The sequence below is a fragment of the Amborella trichopoda genome, chromosome 4 (assembly GCF_054954075.1).
Source record: "Amborella trichopoda isolate Santa Cruz 75 chromosome 4, AtrichopodaSantaCruz75HAP2 v2.0, whole genome shotgun sequence".
Lineage (NCBI taxonomy): Eukaryota > Viridiplantae > Streptophyta > Magnoliopsida > Amborellales > Amborellaceae > Amborella > Amborella trichopoda.
In genome coordinates, this window is record NC_142339.1 from 10,366,576 (window position 1) to 10,390,754 (window position 24,179).

Consider the following 24,179-nt stretch of genomic DNA (forward strand, 5'->3'; position numbering starts at 1 on the left):
CTATTTGGGTCACCATATGTGAATGGTGGTTTATCTGGAGAGAGAGGGAGCTAGAGCCTCCTGTGCATATGCAATTTCCTATTAGAGAAAAAAAAGCTTCATTGGAACAGAAACATTGTAATGATGCCTCTTTTAGACTCCCGAAGATTAAGAGGCTTGTTTGTTTCTTGTAGAGAAGCAGTTCCCATAGAGATTTTGGGTTGTTCCATTTTTAGTTAGAGAGAACTTAAGTTTATCGTTGCTCTTACGTCTCTATTTGGTGTTGTTGGTAGTGGCTGTCAGCAGTAAAGAGAAAGAAGGGAGAGTGGTTTAAAAGGATTTGCTCGACTTGGGTTTTTGTCGAGGTTTGTTCCAAAATATTTTATGTAACTTTTATTGGCACAATAGATTTCAGTTTGTCGTGCTCGTAGATGTCACCTTTCTAGGGTGAACCACATAAATCTTTGTGTTCTTGATGTAGTTGTTCCATGCTTTATCTCTCATTCTTTATTTGCCAAACATCAGCCCATCGGGTTTAGGGCTTCTGCACACAACAAGGGGTATTAGAGTACTACAAGTGGTATCAGAGCCTAGTTTGGGTTTTTCGGTATGGCAGTAAAGGTTTAAAATGCAAGGTTCGAGGTGGAGAAATTTTATGGCGAACACTATTTTTCAACAAGAATGATGAAGGAATATATTTGGCAAAAGATGAAGAATCCATGAAGCTATTCAATGGATGTTGGCATGGTGAGAAGTTGATTTTGTTATCAAGGTGGAGATTGTTGGATTTGGTGCAATCCAAAATCACCAACATTGAGATATTCCCAAATTATGTGAAATTGAGATATTCCCATAGTATGTGGGATTGAGATATTCCCTTAAGGATTGAGATTAATATTGATAAGTTTCCTAAAAGAAATAAAAATCCAAAAAGATTAGGACTCTTGCATTTATCTCTTCATCTTTTGAGATGTATGTTATATCAATAAGAAGTTTCCTATTTTGTGTAGATTTCTAATTATATATATGTTATGAAAGTGTAGAGAATTCGTGTGCCCTATTGGGTCAACATAAGGGAATGGTGGTTCCTCTGAAGACAGAGGGCGCTAGAGCCTCCTGGCATAAGATGCAATTTTCCTCTTAGAAAAAAGAAAGTTTCATTTGCATAAAAAAATTGTGATGGTGCCTCTTTTAGACTCCCGAAGATTGAGGTGCTTGTTTGTTTCTTGTTGAGAAGCAGTTCCCATAGAGATTTTGGGTTGTTCCCCTTTTAATTAAAGAGAAAGTAAGTTTGTCATTGCTCTCGCTTCTCTATCTGGCATTGTTGGTAATGGTTGCCAGAAGTAAAGTGAAGGAAGGGAGAGTGGTTTAAAAAGGTTTGCTCGATTTGGGTTTTTGTTGAGGTTTGTTCCAAAATCTTTTATGCAACTTTCATTGGTATAGTGGATTTCAATTTGTCGTGCTCGTAGATATAGCCCTTCTAAGGTGAAGCATACAAATCTTTGTGTTCTTGTTGTATGTGTTTCATACTTTATTTCTCATTCTTTATTTGCCAAACATCAACCCATCGGATTTAGAACTTCCGCGCACAACAAGTGGTATCAGAGCACTACAGGTTTTTCAACATTAAAACAACTTTTTTCGATGGAGTTTTGAGATGCATCTGTCACTCTAAATTTTTTAAGGTTGCAACCTTATATAAACCTTTTCCTTATATAATTATGTTAATTATATGGTATACTTTTATTTAACTATATATTACTATAAGTAAGTAATTTGCGTATATTATAATTATATATGATATTATCTTATAATATTTTAATATATATAATAATCATATATATTAATGCCTAAAATATATCCCTCGTGCCTTCACTAGATTTCTTCTTATAATGGGAAGTTATATGACCATATTCTTTATAGTCACAACATTGCAACTCAGATGGGTTCTTTTGTGGTTGTTTTCCTATGGCCCATTGAGCCACAAAGACAAACTCTATATCATTTATTCCCTCAATGCTAGCCTGTGTTGCAATTCTCGTCTCCTCACGAAGTAAATCACCCAGAATGGCATCCATTTGGCTCAAATGATCTCATATTCTGGGCGCAATTTCATTAGGAACTTTATCACCTTCCTGCCATCATTTATCGCTTTAAACTTGTAATGCAATAACCATTGGTAATAGCCGTCATACTTACAGATTCATATTCTATCCATAAATTCATAACACCAACATAATATTCATTGATGTTTTTCTCTCCTTGTCCATAGGTAAACATATCATACTCGGTTCGGAATCACTATGCAATATTTGATTGCTAATAAACCTTTTTCAGATATTCTCACATTTATATTGCAGTGCGGAAGCCTTTCATTGGCCTTCCAATGTCCATATCCAAAAAGCCGGGGATCCATGAAACAATTTTTGCATTGTGGATTTTCCATTGTTGGGTTTCTTTAGTATTGCATAGATCAGGTTAGGGTTCAGCTCCCTAAATAAATCCCCACAAACCTTTTACTTCTATGTAAAACTGAAAATGGAAGCATCAATCAGGACAGTTTTTCCCATCATGTTTTGCATCCAACACATCTCCATTTTCAGAAACCATGTACAAACTGTATGATTAAGAAACTTGATTTGATATATATATATATATATATATATATATATATATATATATATATATATATATATATATATATATATATATATATATATATATATATATATATATATATATATATATATATATATATATATATATATATATATATACTACAAAACGCCTACTGGTGAAAATAAACAGTGATTTCGTCTACCCTCATCACCGTCCAAAGTTCATCTCACAGTCACGATTGTTTGGTAGTATTTCATTTTTCATTTTTTTTTTTACAAATCAGAATGACTTGAAATTTGGAGCGTGTGTTCATAAAAAATAGATGAATCCACGATAAATAAAAGCAATATTTTACCTAAAAAAAATTGATCAAAATTATCCCGAAAAGTTTCAGGGGTATTTTGATCAAATTTATTTTCTTGAATTATTATTTTTATATTTTTATTAGGTGCGCCTCACCAAGATATACTCACGCTCCAAATTTCAAGTCATTTCATTTTATACGGTGATGAGAATAGACAAAATAACTATTCATTTTCTTCTATTGGTATTGGGAATACTTTTATTTATATATATATATATATATATATATAATCGAAAAAAAAGAAATAAAACAAAGCATGTTATGTAATATACCTATAAGTCGAGAGAAGAAGATGCGCAATTAACAAAACGGAGATGCTAAAACAGATAACAGTGTTAATTGCAAGGTGGTTAAGCAGTTGAGTTTTAAGCCAAAAGTGAAGCTAAGGTGGGAGGTTCAAGGGATAATAAGACACAAGAAAGTACAAGACAATCTAATAGAAGTAATGAAGTAAGGAGAATAACGTGGGTTGGGTTACGACTAAAAAAACGAAGGAAAATATCGTGAGGTAGGGTTACAACTTAAAAAAACAAAGATAGTAAACAGAAACGACCATTGGATTTATGGCAAAAAAAAAAGCACCATGAAAACAGTATTAAAATTTAGGTCTTCGACGCACAACACTTAAAATTTGAAAATTCAAGAAGAACAACCGAGATCTGAAAATTCTAAAGAGAGAATATGAATTCTGATTTTTTTTGTGGTTGATTCTCGGAGATAAGAGAAACTCATATCTAAAGATGCACGAAAGCTTCTTCATCACAAATTACTTGCACCAGAAAAATTGAGCTAAAGTCAATAGAGCTAATAAATCAGAACTTACTCGAATACCATGTCAAACACACAAAAAAGCAGAGGAAAAATATTTTTCTATTGACTATATATATATATATATATATAATACAACTAAAGGTAACTTGCGGTGCGGTGCACGTTAACTTGCATATCATGATAAGTTACGATAAGTAACTTTCTATACATTATATAATATAAAATAAATACAAAGTTTTCAACTGTCTTTACATTAATTATGTTTCATCGTTACAAGCCATGTGGGTTCGAGCTGACCTTTGTGATGTTTATTCCATTTATGTCAGATTGCATCGGAGGAGCTTATCATGGGTTTATATGCTTCCCTAAAATATGCATAGTTATCACCATTATGGCATGAAAAATTAAGAGCACCATATCTATTATTATTCAGTTTACCTGTGCAAGTTTCTCTTATTCCCTAGTATTGTTGAAAAAGTTTTTGATAAGGCCTCTGACTCATGGTCCACCCTTGGCGCTGCGAAAATAATGCAAATGTGATGAATTTTTAATGTTTTTTTTATTACAAGAAAGGTTACCATTCTTATAGCTCAAAATTCTCCCTTTATTTCGTTGTCTGATTCACGATTATGGAGCTCAGATATGTAGTATTTTGGATCACTATTCTATGTTCAAGATAGATTATGGAAGGGTGGCCATAGCCGCATTCTTGACCCGCAAATAACTACTGCTATTCCTTTTTTGTAGACAACATATGATTATTTTTATTTCCCATATGTATTTATAGAGAAACTTGAGAGACTACATATAAATATTTTGTGCTTGTAACTCTCAGTGTTGTGTGTGAAAGCTCTAAAAGCTGATGGCTTGATTTTTTTACAAAGAGCAAAAAATGAAATGGCCACAAGTAAGGAACAAGATAGAAAAGTAAATTAGAGGAAGGAAAAATACAAATGGCTCTTACCCAATCGAATCAGACATACAAACTCAGTCTCTCATTAAACGTCTCTCCAAGCTTTCTCTCTCATCACCCAATGCCTCTCTACAACTTTGACCGTTCTCTCTCTACAGAGAGAAAAAAGACGCAACAAAAGAGTTCCACATGGGATCATCTCTATCTTTCCATAAAAGCAAAGAGTCACAATCACATCATCCATCTTTGTGATAAATTTTCCGTCGAGTATCTTTGTGACAAGATGTTCAAACGAACGAAAAAACGAGAAAAACAAGATTAGAGCCCTATCCTCATTATCGGGCTTAACACTAATGCTCAATAACTGATGGATACTCTTATTAAGTTATTCATCATTTGTTCATAAATATTTGTATCTTCATTCATCTTTAGGGTGTATTGCTGTTACGTCTAATATGACCAATTTATCCCAATATCCTCACATAATCAACTTGGACATGAATCTTGTACACCCAAAAAACTGGCCCAAACACCAATCAGACATTTAGAAACTTAAAACCGAGACTCTAAAGTCTTAACTTTGTAGACCCCTCAAAAGTATTTCAACCTTCACCAAATTTGATTTCAAATTATATACCAGGTTGCAAGATTTCTAACGGTCTAAGACCTGAATCTAACTTACAGTTATAAACTTAAGGCCCAGGAGAAGTTGTTTAAAGAAATAACAATTTAGTCCCCGTCTAGGTTAGTGGCGCACCTTGCGGCCCAATGGGCCAGTGTGCGTTTTAAGCCCGTTTTGATTTATTTTGGGTCATGTTTTTACCAGAAAAATCCAAAAAAATAAAAAAAGATCCCTAAACCCAATCCTAATTAAGCTCTGAGATTATAATAGCTAATTTCCACAATAACCCTAGTTCAACCTATAAATACACCATAGAAAATAGACCAAAATTATCTAACAAATTCTTTTGAAAATCATTGGAAAATAGGAGAAAATCCCAAAATTAGAAAAAATACCTAAAATAGCCAAAAATGGAAAAAAGCCTTATGAAATTCTTAACAAATTAAGAAAAGTTATAAAAAATCACCAAAATTCCCAAAATTTAGGTTTTACCTTAGTTCTCAAAAACCTTAGAAAACTAAAGACCCAAAAATCACAAAATTGTTATTTTAACTTAGGAGATCCCAAAAACCAAACTAAGGACCCAAAAATCCCAAATTTTAGCTTTTACCTTAGGAGATCCCCAAAACCTTAGATACAGGTAAAAGAACTTCAGATCTATCAATTCCATCAAGCGAAGGTATCCAATAAGGAGATGGTGGTGCATATCAGAAGAGTACCCTGATTCAAGCTCGAAACTCTGGTTTTTATGTCCTTGAAGGTTGATATTTTTTTGCTTCATTTCTTCATTTATTTCTCTTTTTTGTTTTTTTTTTTGAAAATATATTTGCTATTAGATTTAGTTAAATTTTAAGAAATTTATTTTTAAAATTCAAAATACGGATTTGGAGCTGATGCTGCCAGTCGACTCAGAAAAAGATCGGATCTGTATAAAAATTTGCGATGCTTATGAGCTCATAATTTGAGCGACCCCACCTTCTTCACTGAGGGGTGTAAATAGTTTGGCAGCCATCATGGGGCCCTTGAGCTTTAGATCCATATTTTAGACAATAAAAAAACCTTTTTTTTGTTTTCATATTTATTTTCTAGCAAAAAAATAAAATAAAACCAAAACAATTGATATTTTCTTACATTGTGATCATCTTTGCCTGTATTTTATTTTATTTTTTCATGAACTTCTTCTAATGGCTAAAAAAAAAGCACTTCTTCTACTTGAAAAAAAAAAAATTAAAAAAATAGAATTGCATTCCAAGGCTTTTTGTTTTCCGAAAATTAAAAAGAAAAAGAAAATCTTTTTTTGCTGAAATAAAAAAAAAAATACACTGCCTTTTTTCCTTCAAAAAATAATAAAAATAAAAACTGAAATTTGTCTAAATATTTTTTTTTTTTTAAATAGTCGTATCTTAAGGTCTTTGTGCCTTTCAAAAAAAAAAAAAAAAAGGGAAATAGCTTAGTTACCTTTTCACAAGTAGCACGTCTTTTTTATTTTTTTAAAAAAACTTCACCTTTAATGTGATAAAATATAATAACAAATTATATAAAAAAAAAAAAAAAAGTAAAGAAAAGAAGATAGACTTGAAAAATTTTCCTATTAAAATTTTGGATATTTTTTCACTTAATATTTACCTTCTTTGGGGCATCTTTTATCTTCTTTGATCATCTTTTTTCTTTTCTTTAAAACCATCTTTATCTCTTCTTTAAAAGTATCTTTTATTGTTATTTTTGGAAGAAGGCCGTCTTTATCTTCTTTTTCTGAAAATAGATAAGGACAAAAAAAAAAAAGAAAATAAAAGAGAAATTAAATATATATATATATATATATATATATATATATATATATATATATATATATATATATTCTCTCATCTAAATGCTCTATCCCATTCTCTTGGTTTTTTGAGTTTCTCTGCTAGTCTAAGAAAATATTTTGACCATACCTTGTTAGACTGGATCTTCTTTTTTATGCTTATCCATTAGTAACTTGGTTGTTTATTACATCTGCTTGTTATGACTTAATGCGCAAACATCACCGAGTGTTGTTTTCCCACACCAACCACACACGCTTCAAACACACCAAAATCTTCATAGTTTTCGATAAACCACGTACCAACCATTAGTCATGCGGGAACCTAGCTTCATGCACAGGGAACTGGGGTGATCCAACGAGGAAGCAATGCACCTCTCTGAGGAAACTCGACCACGAATGCAAACCCACTTCTAAGTAAAGATCGGCCTCTCGTAGTCACTGTAGTTGGACTTTTATGTGGACACCTATTTCAGCCTAATTCATTTCAGCATTTTCCTTAGCTAGGAACACCACATAGCCCAGGCTACCCACAGTGACAATAAGTCAAAAAGTGTCTTTCCAAACCTATTTCGATTGCTCCTTGTGTTGCATTATCATGTCTTTAGTTTGTGGTGACTCAGATACTGAATCTACCGCATCGTCTAGGCCCCTTAGGATGGCTAGATCCACATGATCTTATGGCGCAGTTCCTTGGATCTACCATGTTTAAGGTTAGTCAAGATCGAGTTCTAGTGGTTCCATAATCCCACACCTAGGGCTAAGCCTAGCTAGCCTATCTATCATCCAGTTGAGATGTGTAGCCCACCAAGTCTGCATGGTTCATGCCACCCAGAATGTCAGGGAGTTCGACTTGGGCTCAATGAACCAAGGTTGAATTTCCCTCCATCCTCTAGGTCTAGGGGACATACTGCCCAACCGGAGGCTTAGCCCTCTTCATCATCTTAGTTTAGGGGACATACTGCTCAATTTGATGCTCAACCCCCTTCATCCTCTCAATATAGGGGACATGTACCCAATCGGTGGCTCACCCCCCTTCATTTTCTAAGTCTAGGGGAGATGCTACCCAATCCAGGGTACATCTCCCACAAATATCCATGTATAAGGGAGATGCAACCTAATCATAGGTGCACTTCCCACAAATGTCAAAATCTAGAGGAGATGTTGCCCAATCAAGGGTGCACCTCTCACAAATGTCTAGTTCTAAAGGACATGTTGCCCAAATAGCGGCGGTTCAGCTCTCTTCATCCTCTCAGTCTAGGGGACATGCTGCCCAACCGGTGGTCAACCCTTTCATCCTCTCAGTATAGTGGACATCCTATCCAATTGGTGGCTCACCTCCCTTCATCTTCCAAGTCTAGGGGAGATGATGCCCACTCAAGGACTCACCTCTCACAAATATCTATGTCTAGGGGAGATGCAACCCAATTTGCACCTCCCACAAATTTTAAAGTCTAGCGGAGATGCTGCCCAATCAGGGGTGCACTTGCCACAAATGTCAAAATCTAAGAGGGATGTTCCCCAATCAGGAGCGCACCTCCCACAAATTTCCAAATCTAGGGGAGATGCTGTTCAAATTCACCATCGACAACACTCCAGTTCCCCCTAACGCGCCCTACTCACACGGTCAACTACACTCGAGTTGGCCTACAATGGGCAAAATTCCAGCCCAATAAGCCTACTCTAAGGGCCACCAAGTTAGTATGGTCCATAGAAACTTGAATGATTAAATTATATAGCAGACCAACTATGAGACTTAGAGTACTGTCTTCTAATATTATAATTATAATATTATGTTATATCATTCTAAGGAGATACACCTTCTAAGAAATCCAAACAATGAACAAGTATATTCCAAGTCTATTACTAGATGCTATCCAAAAAGCAAACATCTATACTAGGAGATACCACTTCTTCTGGGTCTGTTTGATAACATTATAATATCCAGACATTTTAGGATATTACAAATTCTCGTATAATTTTGATTACGGATATTAGTGGACCATGTTTGATGGGTCGAATTCTATCAATATATATTTGGATTACCGATATGATATCCAAAATCCCCAAAATTTCAACTCTGAGTTGAAATTTGGGGGTTCTAAAAATTGTGAGCTGCGATTCACACAATTGACACTCGTGCTCTCTCTCTCCTTCTCGTGTCCACTCATCTCCCTTTCCTGCCTCTTTCCCTCTCTCTAAACAAGACTGTATGTCTCTCTCTCTTATCATTGCCCTACTCTCTCTCTCTCTTTCTCTCTTTTTCGCTTGCTTAAATCCCTCATCTATTTCTTACTTTGTAACAACTGCCCAGGCCATCCATGGTGATCTCTAATGTGGGACTTGTATTTTATTACCATCTGTAATGGCTTAGAGGAGAATCACAACGTCTATTATATAGATGGGTTTCTATCTTTTTTAATGGTTAGCAAATGGGTTTCTCTCTCTAATTTACAATCCAAACTTCAACATTGGAACTGACCCAATTCAATAGCTGAGAAAAAGGTATCAAAGTCTCTCTCTCTCTAAAGATATGCAAAGATAGCCCGAATCTTTAGGATTGTAATCCCCCTTCTTTAGATGTTGAATGGAGACCTCTCTCGCTAGTGAAGGTACCATCCCTTTGTTTCCTTTTTTTCTTAATTGGATGATGGATATAAAAAATAGAAAATCTATGAAGAATTATCATAGAAAATAAATGAATAATTAAGTTAACTTTCTTTCAAAAAAATGAATAATTACAGTAGAATCCTAATATACAAGAAAGCAGTTAAACATGCACAAAAAAAACCAGATATCAGGATAATATAAAATCTAGATATAAAAAAAGCTAGATAACGTCTTTATCCATATTTTTAAAAATCTGAATATTTGAATCCTGTTTTCTCAAACACACCTGACATCTTCTAAGGATACTCATTTCCTGTGAACTAAATAGGGCCTAAGAATCAATGTTACATAAGAATGTGTGCTTCGTATACTTAGTAGTCTCAAGATAACATGTGCAAAAGTGCTTCTCATTCTCAACATTACTTACATATATGCAGCAACATCTTTTACAACTCAAAATAGACGCCACACATTATTTTTTCTACTCGGGCATGCCAACAAATGCACAAACAAGTCTCACACTTCCATGCAATTTATAGGAGGATAAGTTCTCATACAAGCTTCTAAAATTATTCAAGTAAAATTTGTGATAACTAAATTTGATTAATGTTTCTCTAGAAGCACTTCCTTTAATAGCCTCTCAAAGTTATCATAAGAGCTACCTCCAATTTGAAGAGCACTTTTTGAGCTTTCCTTCCATTTCTTGGCCCTTAACTGCATCTCTTTACCATTTTCTCCTTCCATAAGCTCTCTCACTAATGCCTCCACATCCTCCCTCTTAACGTCATTGTTTATCTCCATCCCAATGCCCCATTCCTTGCAAACGTACCTGCAATTTGTTTGTTGATCGGCAAAGAAGGGCCAACATATCATGGGCACGCCATTGCAAATGCTCTCCAGTGTAGAATTCCACCCATTGTGAGTTAGAAAGCCACTAATTGCATGGTGTGACAATACTTTCATCTGGTTACACCAACTCAATATTAGCCCTCTTTCTTTGGTTGCTTCAACAAATTCTTTTTCTAACATTGCAGATTTGCCAACTACAAGATCTTTGCGAATGACCCATAAGAAAGGCCTTTGGCTACTAGCAAGACCCCAGGCGAACTCATTGAGTTGATAGGGTGTTAAAACTATTACACTGCCAAAACTCACATAAAGAACTGACTTAGGTTCCTTGTCATTGAGCCATTCTAGACACGCATCCTCTTGTTTCCAAAGACTCATAGAAACTGACTTTAAAAGGTCACTGGATTCGCTTCGGCTAAAGCTTACAACAGGGCCAATTGTGTAGATTGGGCAAGGGAATCTCTCTCTCATGACATCGAGAATCGGTTTATCTAGATCTTCGAATGTATTGAGAATGAGAGCTGAAGCTCTAAGAGCCGCAGGGCATTCAACCTTGCAATATTGTAACATGAGATCATTAAGATTGGTTGTCCTAATAAAGGAGGGCAGATCTCTCAGACGGATATTCGGCATGCCAGGTATCCAATCCACAACTGTGTCAAGGTCGCCGTTGGTCAAAAAATTCTCATCTGCATTCGTCAAATGTTGTTAAATATTGAAACTAAAATGTGCTTTATCTGAATTTTACTTGTAAAAAATCATGTTAAGCAATTTTGAAATATTTTCCTGTAGTGGCGGTCTACGGCACTACCAAGGGTGAATTCATGCGCCATGAGTTGTAAACTACAAAAAGCGATGGTGAGTTTTTCGAACTTCTAGAAATAGAAAAAAAAAGTATAGTTAACTAGAGAATGTGAACCAAGTTTATTGCGAGATTCATGCTACTTTGTTATAATAATAAAAAAAATTTTTTGACAAGGCTAGGAAATGGAACTTGAGATGTAGTGCTATGAAAACCAAGCTATTACAGCTTTGACCCAAGTTTGATTTCTAGTAAAAAAGTTCTCGAGGATTGAAATTTTCCATTCCAGATTGAGAATTATTAGTGATCATGTTAGTTATTAATCAATATCAATAATTTGTTTAATGGAAAAAGTTTATATAAAGATGCAACCTTTTCCAATCCAGATTGAGAATTATTGGTGATCATGTTAGTTATTAATCAATATCAATAATTTATTTAATAGAAAAGGTTTATATAAAGATGCAACCTTATACTGTGGAACTACAGGTACACCTCAAAAATCCATCAAAAAAGGTACTTTTAATGTTTAAAAACTCTTTGATTGATCATCTCGACATCGAGATGTATGACCATGAAAAATAAAAAGATTTGAAGTTTTAGAAATAGTGTATTTTACATCATATTATCTACACCGTCCATTTTCAAGCTTTTCATATATTTATAGATCTACTTGATTTTAAATATTTTTAAAATTAAAAATTTTATAATTAGATATAAAATTAAAATTTAAAATAATCTTAAAAATAATTTACATCAAAATTATATACCATGATAGAATTTGAGGGTGCACCTTACCTTACCTCTAACCAATGCATCCGTAGGCCACCTGCACCTTTATTTAATATTATATATTTATATCAAATAAGTCAGGAGTTCTTATCAGCTAGACCTCTCACCTCAAAATTTTAGGTTCATCCACGCGGCTCAAAACGCGTTGTTTTAAAGGTTGAAAAGGCAACACATAAGCATGGGCATGTAACGCAATACCATGAGGAAAAGACGCCTCCCATAAGCCTCCACCCATAGGGCCGTTTAGATCCATGGAAAAACTTGGCTGAAAACCTTTTTTTATTTATTTTAATATATTTTAAGAAAAGTATTTTTCATAAAATAGACATCGGCTATTTGGATGGTACAGAGATGCATAATATTTTTATGGTTTTTTTTTTTACTTTTTTAGTTAAATATTTTTTAGTGTATTATTCATTATATTTTTTATTAAATTTAAGATAATTTCTCTTTTTAAATATTTGAGATAATTTCTCACTAAAAAATAAATAGTTTCTCTATCTAAAATTTGATATAATTTCTCTTTAAAATTTTAAGATATTTTTGCTCCTTAAAACTTTAAATTTGAGACGGTCTCTCTCTCTAAAAAATTTAAGTACTTTCTCATTCTAAAATTTGATATAATTTGTCTCTCTAACATTTTAAGATATTTTTCTCTCTAAAACTTAAAATATGAGAGTTTCACTATCTAGATATTATGAGAATTTCTCTCCAAAATTTTTTGATAGTTTTTTTCTCTAAAATTTGATACATTTTCTCTCTCTCTCTCTCTCTAAATTTTTTAGATACTTTCTCTCTATAAAATTTAAAATTTGATATAGTTTCTCTCCCTAAAATTTAAAGACAATTTATTTCTCTAAAATATTTACAATATTTTCTCTCTCTAAAACATCAATTTGAGACAGTTTCCCTCTTTAAGAATTTTGAGATAGTTTTTCTCTAAAAATTTCGAGATATTTTTTATCTCTAAAAATTTTGCGATAGTTCATCTCTCAAAATATTTTAAGTACTTTCTATTTCTAAAATACGAAATTTGAAATAGTTTCTCTATATTAAAATTTCGAGATAGTTTCTCTATCTAAAAGTTAAAATTTAATACAGTTTCTCTCTCTTAAAATATTGAAATAATCTCTCCCATAAAATTTTCAGGTCCTTTCTCTATCTAAAACGTAAAACTTGAAATAGTCTCTCTTTAAAAAATTTGAGATAGTTTCTCTCTTAAAGAATTTCCAGGTACTTTCTCTTTGTGAAACGTAAAATTTGAGATAATTTCTCTATCTAAGCTTTGAAATTTGAGATTATTTCTCTCTCTAAAAAAATTTAAGCTATTTTTCTCTCTAAAAGTTTTCATGTAGTTTCTGGTTATAAATCTTAAAATTTGAAATAATTTCTCTCTACATAATTTTCAGTACTTTCTCTTTATGAAACTTAAAATTTGAGATACTTTATTTCTCTTGTGATAATTTCCCTCACTAAAACATAAAATTTAAGATTGTTACTCTCTAAAAAATTTGAAATAGTTTCTCTCAAAAAATTTTCGAGAGTATTTTCTCTCTCTAAAACTTAAAATTTGTAATAGTTTCTCTCTTTAAAGAGTTTGGGATATGTTCTCTCTCTAAAATACAATTATGTCCACTATATAAAATGCAATAACAGTTCACATAAACACCCCCACAAATTAGGGAGAGAAATTATCTCAAATTTTACGTTTTAGGAAGAAAAAGCATCTTAAAATTTTAGAGAGAGAAAAATTTCCAATTTTAAAGAGGAAAACTATAAATAAATTTTAGAGAGAAATTATGTCAAAGTTTTATAGAAGGAACTATTTCAAATTTTAAGTTTTAGAGAGAGAAAATATATTAAGATTTTAGAGAGGAAAACTACATCAAATTTTATAGAGAAAGTATCTAAAAACATTTTAGAGAGATAAATTATCTAAAATTTTGTAGAGAAGTATCTAAAAACATTTTAGAGACATAAATTATCTAAAATTTTTTAGAGAGAGAAACTATCTCAAATTTTTTTAAGAGAGAAACTATCTAAAATTTTAAATTTTATATAGAGAGTATGTGAAATTCTCAGTGAGAGAAACTATCTCAAATTTTAAGTTCTATAGAGAGAAAGTATCTAAAAATTTTGACAGAAAAACTAACTTAAAATTTTAAAGAGAGAAACAATTTCAAAATTTAAATTTTTTAAAAAGAGAAACAATCTCAAATTTTAAAATTTATTTTTAAGTATCCAAACGCCCCCCTAATATTACGATATCCCATGATATAATATATATTATCTTATCTATGTTTTTATAAACAAAATATTAGATTAATGATATGGGAAGATCTACCCATGGATCCGTTCTTTGTAACACAGACAAAAAGCAAGTGGAGTACCCCCATTGGTCCATTCTTTGAAACATAGAAGAAAAGCAAGTGGAGTTAACATGGTCCATTCTTTGAAACATAAAAGTTTCCATATCAAAACATACTTCTTGTTAACTACTTTTATGGTTTTACCATTTTAACAGCAATCCTTTACACGGGGCACCGCCCACATAAATATAGCTATATATCGTTGTTATCCCTGTCAGCTCGCCTAGTATCTTTGTTTTAATTTTTTTTGGCAAATCACATGAAAATGGGTGTGACTACTCTTTGCAAAGATGCACCTAAGAAATAGAATGACATAATGACAAAAATACTCTAAAACATTATTAGAGTATTGTGAGCTTTATTTTTTCATAATTATCTCTAAAAGACAAAGTTGTCCGATCAAGATTAGGCGCTCAAATTCTAACTCGTGACATTATAACTTAAGTTATCCGAACTGTCCATTTAAATTAGAAAAGTGAGATTTTATGTACTTTAGACTCATTTTGTATGATTTTGGAAACAATAATTTGATTGGCGCTCCTAGATTATTGTGCATCGATAACTTAAAGAAGTCAAATTTTTTTTACATGAGAACCATGTTATGGCACTTTCAAAATTTCACTAAAGTGGACATCATAAATAAATTATTGCGGGTGTAGTTTGTGTAAGGCTGAGGTTTTAAATAATCAAAGAAAAGATGTCATTTTAATATCAAAATTTTTTATGACGGCTTAAAAATTTATTTTTCTCTAATTAAAAATTTTAAAATTTCAAAAATAATGTAGATCAAGTAGATTTTTGAACACATGAAAATCTTAAAAAGTGATAAATGTAGATAATGCATTACAATAAGCTCTATTTTCAAGATTTGAGGTCCATCTCTTTTTGCTCAAGGTCGAGATGATCGGATTTGAGGTTCCAGGGCCTCAATCTTATATAAACTTCTTCCTCAAATAAAAATTACGTGCTAACGGGTATCCCGAGACAAATTTCTTTCATAAATCTCCTCATACGACACGCAATGGTTAGGTGGCCTGGCCCCGCTTGCCATATTATAATATACGTCCAAAAGCCCATGGTAATGGGAAGAGGAAGGCTGCAATCCTATGTCGTTTTTTAATATGAATTTTGTTTTTTTACGGATCTAATCAACTGAAAAATTGGGGCAGCCTGCTCTTTTCTATCACTTCTATGAGCCCTACCTATAAAGCATACAAAAAAATAATTAAAATAAATAAATTAAGCAAAATGGGTCTAACCATTCCAAGGATATTTTGGAAATTTTAATTTATATATAAAATGCGTCTAATCATTCTAAAGATGATTTGGAAAAAGAAAAAACTTATACAAGGTTGCAACCTTATAACGTAGAGCTAAAAAATCCATTGAAAACATTAGTTTTAATGTTGAAAACCTTTCGATTGATCATCTCAACATCCAGATGTCTGACCATAAAAAATAAAAAGATTTTAAGTCTTAAAAATAATATATTTTACATCATATTATCTACACCGTCCATTTTCAATAATTTCATATATTTATAGATGTACTTGATTTTAACCATTTTTTAAATTTAAAATTTTATAATTAGATATAAAAATAGATTTTGAGATATTCCTAAAGACATTTTACATCAAAATTAATGACCATGATAAAATTTGAAAGCGCACTTTACCTCTAAAGCTATAGATGCATATATATGCTAATTGCACCCTTTGGAAAATTTAATTATATATATACCATCTGACTATAAGCGCCAAACCCAAATTAAAGCAAAAAGTAGCAACCTAAATATCCTGTTAGAATTTTTATGAAAATAAAAAATGAAAAGCGTATGACATAATCCAAGTCTAGAAACATGTACACCTAATCTAGACAAATAATAAAAAATAAAGAATATGCGTAAAATATATCTATTAAAATATGCCTAGAAATTTTCTTAACGTGGGCTATAGATCTTGTCCCCTGTGCCGGCCTAAATCACAATATAGGCTGATTAGCAAAGATCAATGAAGAGTGGACAAATGCTAATATTTTTTTAAGAGTAATGATCATATAGGATTTTTAGATTTTGATTTTTTCATAGATTTGTATCAAATTTAGTGGTGATCTTTTCGAATCCTACGTGCATGAATGAATAAAAAAAAACTTATTATCATTTTTTTTTTTAATATAAAGTTGAAATATTTTATAAAATTAAAATATTATAATGTTTTCATAAGGCTGCAGCCCAATAGCTCCGCAAGGTCCGTTAATTTGGGCTCTCGGTATCTTTTCCACCCGTGACTGTCGCATCCCCAGTTACTCCTGCGTTAAAGCTTTTTTTGTTTTTTCTGTTCTTTTATTATGAAACCTTGTGCCCTCCCACAGAATCTCTCTTCCTCTAAATTTCCTCTCCTCTATGCCTCTCTCCCCCCTTGAACTCCTCTCAAATCTCCTTGAAAAAATAGAAATATTCATTGCATTTGTACTCTTCATTCTCTCTCTTATCTCTTTATCTACTTCTCTCTCCCTCTATTCAACTGCGGCTATAATGGTGGGTTTCTTCTTGCTTTCTATTTCTCACTAGTAACACCTCTGACAGAAAGGAGATAATCAGATCTGTTGAGATCTTATTCCTAGAGAGATCAGGCAATGGCAAGTTCTTCACAAATAACTTAACAATTTCAATGCATGAAGGATTTCTAACACCAGTTGTGAGACCTACATAAGTGACTGAAATTGTAGATTGAGGAGAGAGGATAAGTGGATACTGTGAAGGTCGAGGGCATTTCAGCGAGGGTAGGGTTACTGGATGATGCTAGAGAGAAGTTAGAGAGAGATGGGAAGGGGAAAAGAAGGCTAAGTTAGAGAGAGAAGGGAAGGAAAGGGAAAAGAAGGTTGAGATGACAATGGGCTCCCGGTTCTTTCGATTTATTTCCTTGGCACACCATCTCCATCTGCTTAGATGAGCGGTGTGGAAGGTTGCAGCCCAACTCCAATAAATAGGCCTGAAACTACATCCTTCAGAACAAGTAGGATTCTGCCTGCACATGCACGTCTCAACTTGTGCCATTGACGATATCTCGATATTAGGACTTGCAATGGACCGTGCAGCCTGGCCTAGCCATAAGATGTGGCCTAAGGGCCAGGTTACCCTGGCTAAAGGCAAGGCAGGGCAGATCGATTTGGTCCGGCCCGGCCATCTCTTTTTTTTTATTTTTTCGTCCTTTACTTTATTTAATGGATTGTATGTGGCTTGCTTGGCCTACACCAGATAGGTCAGGACAAAGCTACAACTCAGCCTAGGCGTGGCCTCTTTGTCCCCAGATTATAAGCCCGGGAAAAACGACAACTCAGGCTAGGCCTGGCCTCTTTGTCCCGGATAATACCTGGGTAGGCCTAGCCTGCCCCGGTAAAAATAGGATAGCTAAACGCTATGACACAAATTTAAGAAGACTTCTTGGTTCCCTATAGGGATTCCATTGTAGGTTTCACCGGTCATTATACAAAGCCTGAAGAAAGTAAGATAAATGTCGCCTTCTAATCCTCACTATATTTATTTATATTTTTTATTTTTATAATCGTTGCCCTACCGAATTTAAAATGTCAAAACGAAAGAATAAATAATAGAGTGCATAGTGTATACTCTTGTGAGACCACATTATAAATTTGCTCTCTTGGGCAAAAAAAGACCTCTTCCGGAGTATTTTCGTTAAACAAATTGGGATTATTTCTTGGGGTCGTTTTGTTAGCGTGAAATAGTTTGACATGAAATATTTTCAGGACAAATATTTACTCATACAAAGAATCTATAGGGAAAGAATTACTAACGTCTGCCTTTTCACATGTTTGGTAAACATATTTTGAAATTTTTGATATAGTTCCTCACTTTAAAACTTAGCATTTCATATAATTTCTCTTAAAAAAAATTTAAACTATTTTTCCACAAAACAATTTAAAATAGTTTCTCTATTTAAAAAATTGAAATTTGAGATTGTTTCTCTATCTAAAATTTTTAACATAGTTACTTTCTCGACAATTTTAAACAGCTACTCTATCTAAAACTTGAAATTCGATATAGTTTTTCTCGCAAAATTTTTTGAGATAGTTTCTCTTTCCAAAAGTTAAAAATTAGAAAAATTTCTCTCATTTAAAATTCTGAGATAGTTTCCCTTTTTAAAAAATTGAAATTTGAGATAACTTCCATTTCAAAAAACTTTGAGATAGGTTCTCTCTAAAAATAAATTTAACACATCTTCTTTCTAAACATTTTGAGGTAGGTTCTCACTCAAAAATTTAAACTTGATATAGTTTCTCTTTCTCTTAATTTTGAGATAGTTTTTCTCTAAAGCATAAATTTGATATCATTTCACTCTATAGTAATTTTGAGATAATTTCTCTCTTTAAAAACTTGAAATTTGAGATAGCTTCTCTGCTATAAATTTTGAGATTGTTTTTCTCTTATAAGTTTTTATATAATTTCTCTCTAAAATTTTTGAGATATTTCTCTCTCTAAAAGTTGAAATATGATATGGTTTCTCTCTCTAAAATTTTTGAGATACTACCACTAAAATTTAAAATGTCTTCTAACTTGTAAAAGAAGGCTACAGTTTTGAGCAAGCTTTCTATGCTTCCCCTACAGCATAAAACTTGTATACTTCTCATTATCCAACCATCTATTTTGATTGGAGGCCTAAGATTGCCCAAATCAAAATATCACATCTCTACACTATTTTATTTTAAATTTTTTCTATAAATTATTTTAATACCAAATTTTGGACTTCCAAGCCTCTATTAAACTCGCACAACCGAAAAATATAAAAACAATATTTTTAATAACATAAAATGACCAAAATATCTTTGAAAGTTTCAAGGGGTATTTTGATCATTATATGTTATCAAAAAAAAAAATATATCTTTTATAGATGCGCCCCAATGAGAAGATGACATGTACCAAATTTTATATCTATATAATTTGTATAAAAAAAAAACTAAAAATAAAATAGTGAGTGGCTCTGTTGAGACGGCTCTGTTGAGACGTCGGATCTAAGATTAAACAGTGAGTGGCTCTGTTGATCAAAATAGGACGGCTGGATAGTAGGAGAAGCATAGATCTTCTCTGATGTAGGGGAAGTACAAAAACCTTTCCCTACAGTTTTATCGTCTCTCTTGTACTCAACTGCACAATAACAGCAAGAAAAACCAAAAATATGAGAGAGAGGAAGAAAGATTTAGATCTCTCTCTCTCTTTGCATGTATGTTGCCACACACATAGAGATTGATTCTCTTTACAGTTGCTGTTTTGTCTAAACGTTCTCTAAGTGTCTTTCTTTTAACTGCTATCCTAGTAACAAGTGTTGGAGATAACGAGTGTTGTATGTGTATGGGGGGGGGAGGGGAGGGGGGAGAGAGAGACCTTTGAAAGGTACGATTCCTCTTTCGATGAGCTCCTGGTACTGCAAGAATCCCCAGTAACTGCAAGTACTTGTCGTCCACAGAGAAATCCTTGGGATCCCATGCTCGTCTGCAACTTGCTGTGTACAGTTGAGAAGGCCATCCGAAATTATGCATGTAAGCTTAGGTACTTCCATGGAGCCATTGAGTTTTGAAACCAAATCCCGGAAAGGACTCAGAAAATACTTCCTTGTTGCATCACAAAGGCTCGGAACATCTTGGGTCCGGCCATGCTCCGGTGGCAAGCCATCGGGGATCGATTCCAGCTTGAAATCCTCTAAATGCTTCAATTCCATGGCTCCTCCTGATCTACTCACACGCTCATGGTTAAAATCAGTGTTCACGAAAGTAATGTAAAAGCCTCTAACATGGAGAAGCTTAGCAAGATGCATCATGGGGTTAATGTGGCCTTGTGCTGGAAATGGGATACACAGGGCATGAGGTTTCTTTGCACCAGTAGAACCCATGCTTCCCCTCTTTCTCTCTCTCTCTCAATGAGATGTATCAATTGCTCTGTGTCGTGCCAGGGCCTTAGCTTCAATTTATAGAGAGATAGAGGATTAGGAACATCAAGTGTCCCTAAGGTAGGCCTAGCAATGGGTGTTGCGCATGTTACCATCATGAGTCATGGGACATGAGTACAACAATTGAAAAGGGAAAGCTTTCTATGTTCTTTCTATAATATAGAAGTTCTATCCTCCGCTAGCATCTAGCCGTCCATTTTTTATTAAGAGAGCCATTAACCATTAGATCTTAGATCCGACGTTTCAAAGTATTTTATTTTTAGGCTTTTTAAATTTACAACAATTTTTCTGAATATGAAATTTAGTGCGTGTCATCTTTTCATTGGGGCGCACCTATAAAAAATATTAACAATAATTTTTCAATAAAAAATAATGATCAAAATACCCCTTGAATCTTTCAGAGGTATTTTGGTCTTTTTATTTTATTGAATATATTTTTTATATATTTTTCGTTAGTGCGAGTTTAATAGAAGAATGGAAATTCAAATTTTGATATCAAAATAGTTTATATAAAAAAAATAAAAAATAAAACAGTGTAGAGACGTGACATTGTGATTGAGGCAATCTTAGCTCTCCATTAAAAAATGGATGGTTGGATAAGGAGGAGGATAAAACTTGGTTGGATAAGGCGGAGGATAAAACTTGTTGTAGGGGAACATATAAAGCTTTTCCAATTGAAATAGAGCTTTTTATGTACGAACAACTTTTATGGTTATTATTTGATGTTATTTTTTTTAAAACATTATGAAGAGCACTCCTCCTTTGTCGATTTTTTTTTTTTTTTTGCCCCGTGTTCACAAATACAACATACGTGATGAACCCACACTCTTTAAATAAAAAGTGAATATACTCCTGCGGGAATATAATATAGGTTGATTCATTAGGTAAAAAGGCCTAGAAAGATTTTTTCAATTTTAAAATTTTGAAACCACTTAATTATTTTCAAAAGTTCAAATTTAAAATTGGAGTTTTCTAACACTTAGATCTCACCTCTAAAATTAGACGGTTTCTATACAATCTTGAAACATTATACTTTCAAGTGTGTAGTGAAATTAGGAATTCTTTTATTGAGGTTATATCCATAAAATTTGGGTTCCTTAAATTAATCCTAGGTATTGTTTTATATGAGGGAGTAAATGAACTTTATACTCCCAAAGGAGTATCAGTTCCTTTGGCAAACCCTTTTGTATGACTTTTAAACCGTGCAAAGCCTTATCAAAATATATTATACTCCATCCGAATTAGACTATTCATTTACTCCCTCAAGTAAAACCACATTGAAGATCAACTTAAGCAACCAAAATTTAGGAGATACAACATTTTCAACCCATAGATTAACTTCAATAGAAAAATGTTTCTAATCACACCCTCTATATGCTTGAAATAAAAAGTCTCAGTATTGAATAGAGATTATCCACTCTTCAGAGGGTGAGATTTAAGTATTAAAAAACTCAAATTTCAAATTTTAACTCTTAGAAATAATTATCTAATGATAATTAGGTCGGTCTAAAAATTATAAATTGAAGTACAAAGAAGTACATCAACTTTTTTATTTAATTACAATGCATTTGAGTGTGTGGGGTTTATCGTGTGGAATGGTGTTGCTGCCGAGGGCAGCTTTTTAGAGGGTGAGATTTAAGTATTAAATAAAAAGTCTCAATAAAAAGTCTCAGTAAGAATAGAGACCATCCACGTATTAGAGAGTGAGATTTAAGTATTAAAAAATTCAAATTTTAAATTTTAACTCTTAAAAATAATTATCTAGTAATAATTAGGTAGGCTCATAAATTATAAATTGAAACAATTTCCCTAAAGTCTTTTACCGCAAGTGTAAACTTATATTATACTTCCAAAGAAGTACATCCGCTTTTTTATTTGAGTACAATGCCTTTGAGTGCGTGGGGCTTATCGTGTGGAATGTTGTTATTGCGGAGGGCAGCTTAAAATAAAATAAATAAATAAATAAATAAAAGCAAAACAAAATAAAACGTTGACATTGTAGAGGAGGGTGTTATAAATAAACGATAATAAAAAGAACTAAAGGTGTATGTATGTACCTAAAAAGGTCTTTGAAAAGATTATATGAGGTTGCAACTTTAAAATGTAGAATTATATATGCATCTTAAAAATCTATTGGAAATATTGTTTTAATGTAAACTTTTTAATTGAGCATCTCGATATCGAGATGTATGAATATTAAAAAATAATAATAATTGAATCTCAAAATAGTACATTTTGCAACACATTATCTAGATTTTCTATTTTCATAATTTTCATTTATTTATAGATCTATTTGATTTTAACCATTTTTTAAGTTAAAAATTTTCTAATTAGATATAAAAATTACTGTTAAGATAATCCTAATAATTTTTACAGTAAAATTGGATTGTTTAAGATTGCAACCAGTGTTTTAAAAAACGCCGAGTCGAACCGGACTCGCACGGTTCGACTCGGAAATCGCAAAAAGTGGATCGTATCGGCTAAAAAATCGGAAATCGTCCCGTTCTAGAGAGAACCGGACGATTCTGTACAGTGACTCGCCGATTCACGGTACGGTATCGGCGAGTCCCGTACGGAATTTTTTTTTTTTTTTTCTTTGTTTTTTGTAATCCATGATAGATTTTTTTGTAATACTTGATCGATTTTTTTGTAATCTATGATCGAATTGTTTTTGTGTTTTTGTAATCCATGATCGAATTTTTTGTTTTTTTGTAACCCATGATAGAATTTTTTGTAATCCATGATTGAATTTTTTGTAATCCATGATCGAAATGTTTGTTTTTTTTTCTTGTAATCCATGATCGAATTTTTTGTTTTTTTTTTTTTTTTTGTAACCCATGATAGAATTTTTTGTAATCTATGATCGAATGTTTTGTAATACATGATCGAAATGTTTGTTTTTTTTTTGTAATCCATGATCGAAATGTTTGTTTTTTTTTTGTAATTCATGTTTGAATTTTTTGCTTTTTGCTTTTTTTGTAACCCATGATAGAGTTTTTTGTAATCCATGATTGAATTTTTTGTTTTTTGCTTTTTTTGTAACCCATGATAGAGTTTTTTGTAATCCATGATTGAATTTTTTGTAATCCATGATCGAATTGTTTTTTTCTTTTTTTGTAATCCACGATTGAATTTTTTATTTTTTTTTGTTTGTTTTTTTTTGTAATCCATGATCGAATTTTATGTAATCCATGATCGAATTTTATGTAATCCATGATCGAATTTTTTGTAATCCATGATTGAATTTTTTGAAAATTTGTGATTTTTTTTTTTTAATCCACGATCGAATTTTTTTTTGTAATCCATGATAGAATTTTTGGAAAATTTGTGATTTTTTTTTTTTAATCCATGATCGAATTTTTTTTTGTAATCCATGATAGAATTTTTGGAAAATTTGTGATTTTTTTTTTTAATCCATGATCGATTTTTTTGAAAATTTGTTTTTTTTTTTAATCCATATTATTCAAAGAGAAAATGAGAGAGATGATGATTCTGAGGCCACCCTATCCCAGCCATATTATTCAGCAACAGTGTAGGGATGAGCACGACAGTGCAAGTGAGCATGAAGGATGGACAATCTTCGGGGATTTTAGATTAGAAACACAACAAAACACTAACACTCAAGGATTTGGGAATAGTCAGACGCCTGTTAATATCGATGATTCTTTTTTAGATCGAATCAATGAATTGTTAAACGAATTCAATCAATGGCACCAGTGTGACCA

The 24,179-nt window shown here is 32.5% G+C and overlaps 1 protein-coding gene across 1 annotated transcript; it reads right to left on the reverse strand.

The window, feature by feature from the left end:
- Positions 1 to 10,075: 10,075 nt before the first annotated feature.
- LOC18442965 (7-deoxyloganetin glucosyltransferase) lies at positions 10,076 to 20,570 on the reverse strand. The gene is made up of 2 exons (XM_011628236.3): positions 19,893 to 20,570; positions 10,076 to 11,220 (listed from the first exon to the last, which is right to left on the reverse strand). The coding sequence occupies exons 1-2, from the start codon at positions 20,395 to 20,397 to the stop codon at positions 10,286 to 10,288; spliced, it is 1,440 nt and encodes a 479-aa protein (XP_011626538.2). The 5' UTR covers positions 20,398 to 20,570; the 3' UTR covers positions 10,076 to 10,285.
- Between the last annotated feature and the right edge of the window lie 3,609 nt (positions 20,571 to 24,179).

Coding starts and splice junctions, on each gene's coding strand:
- LOC18442965 (XM_011628236.3), bottom strand. CDS start 20,397: ATGGGTTCTACTGGTGCAAAGAAACCTCATGCCCTGTGTATCCCATTT. Junction 11,221..19,892: donor AGGAATCGTACCTTTCAAAG/GTCTCTCTCTCC, acceptor TGACGAATGCAG/ATGAGAATTTTTTGACCAAC.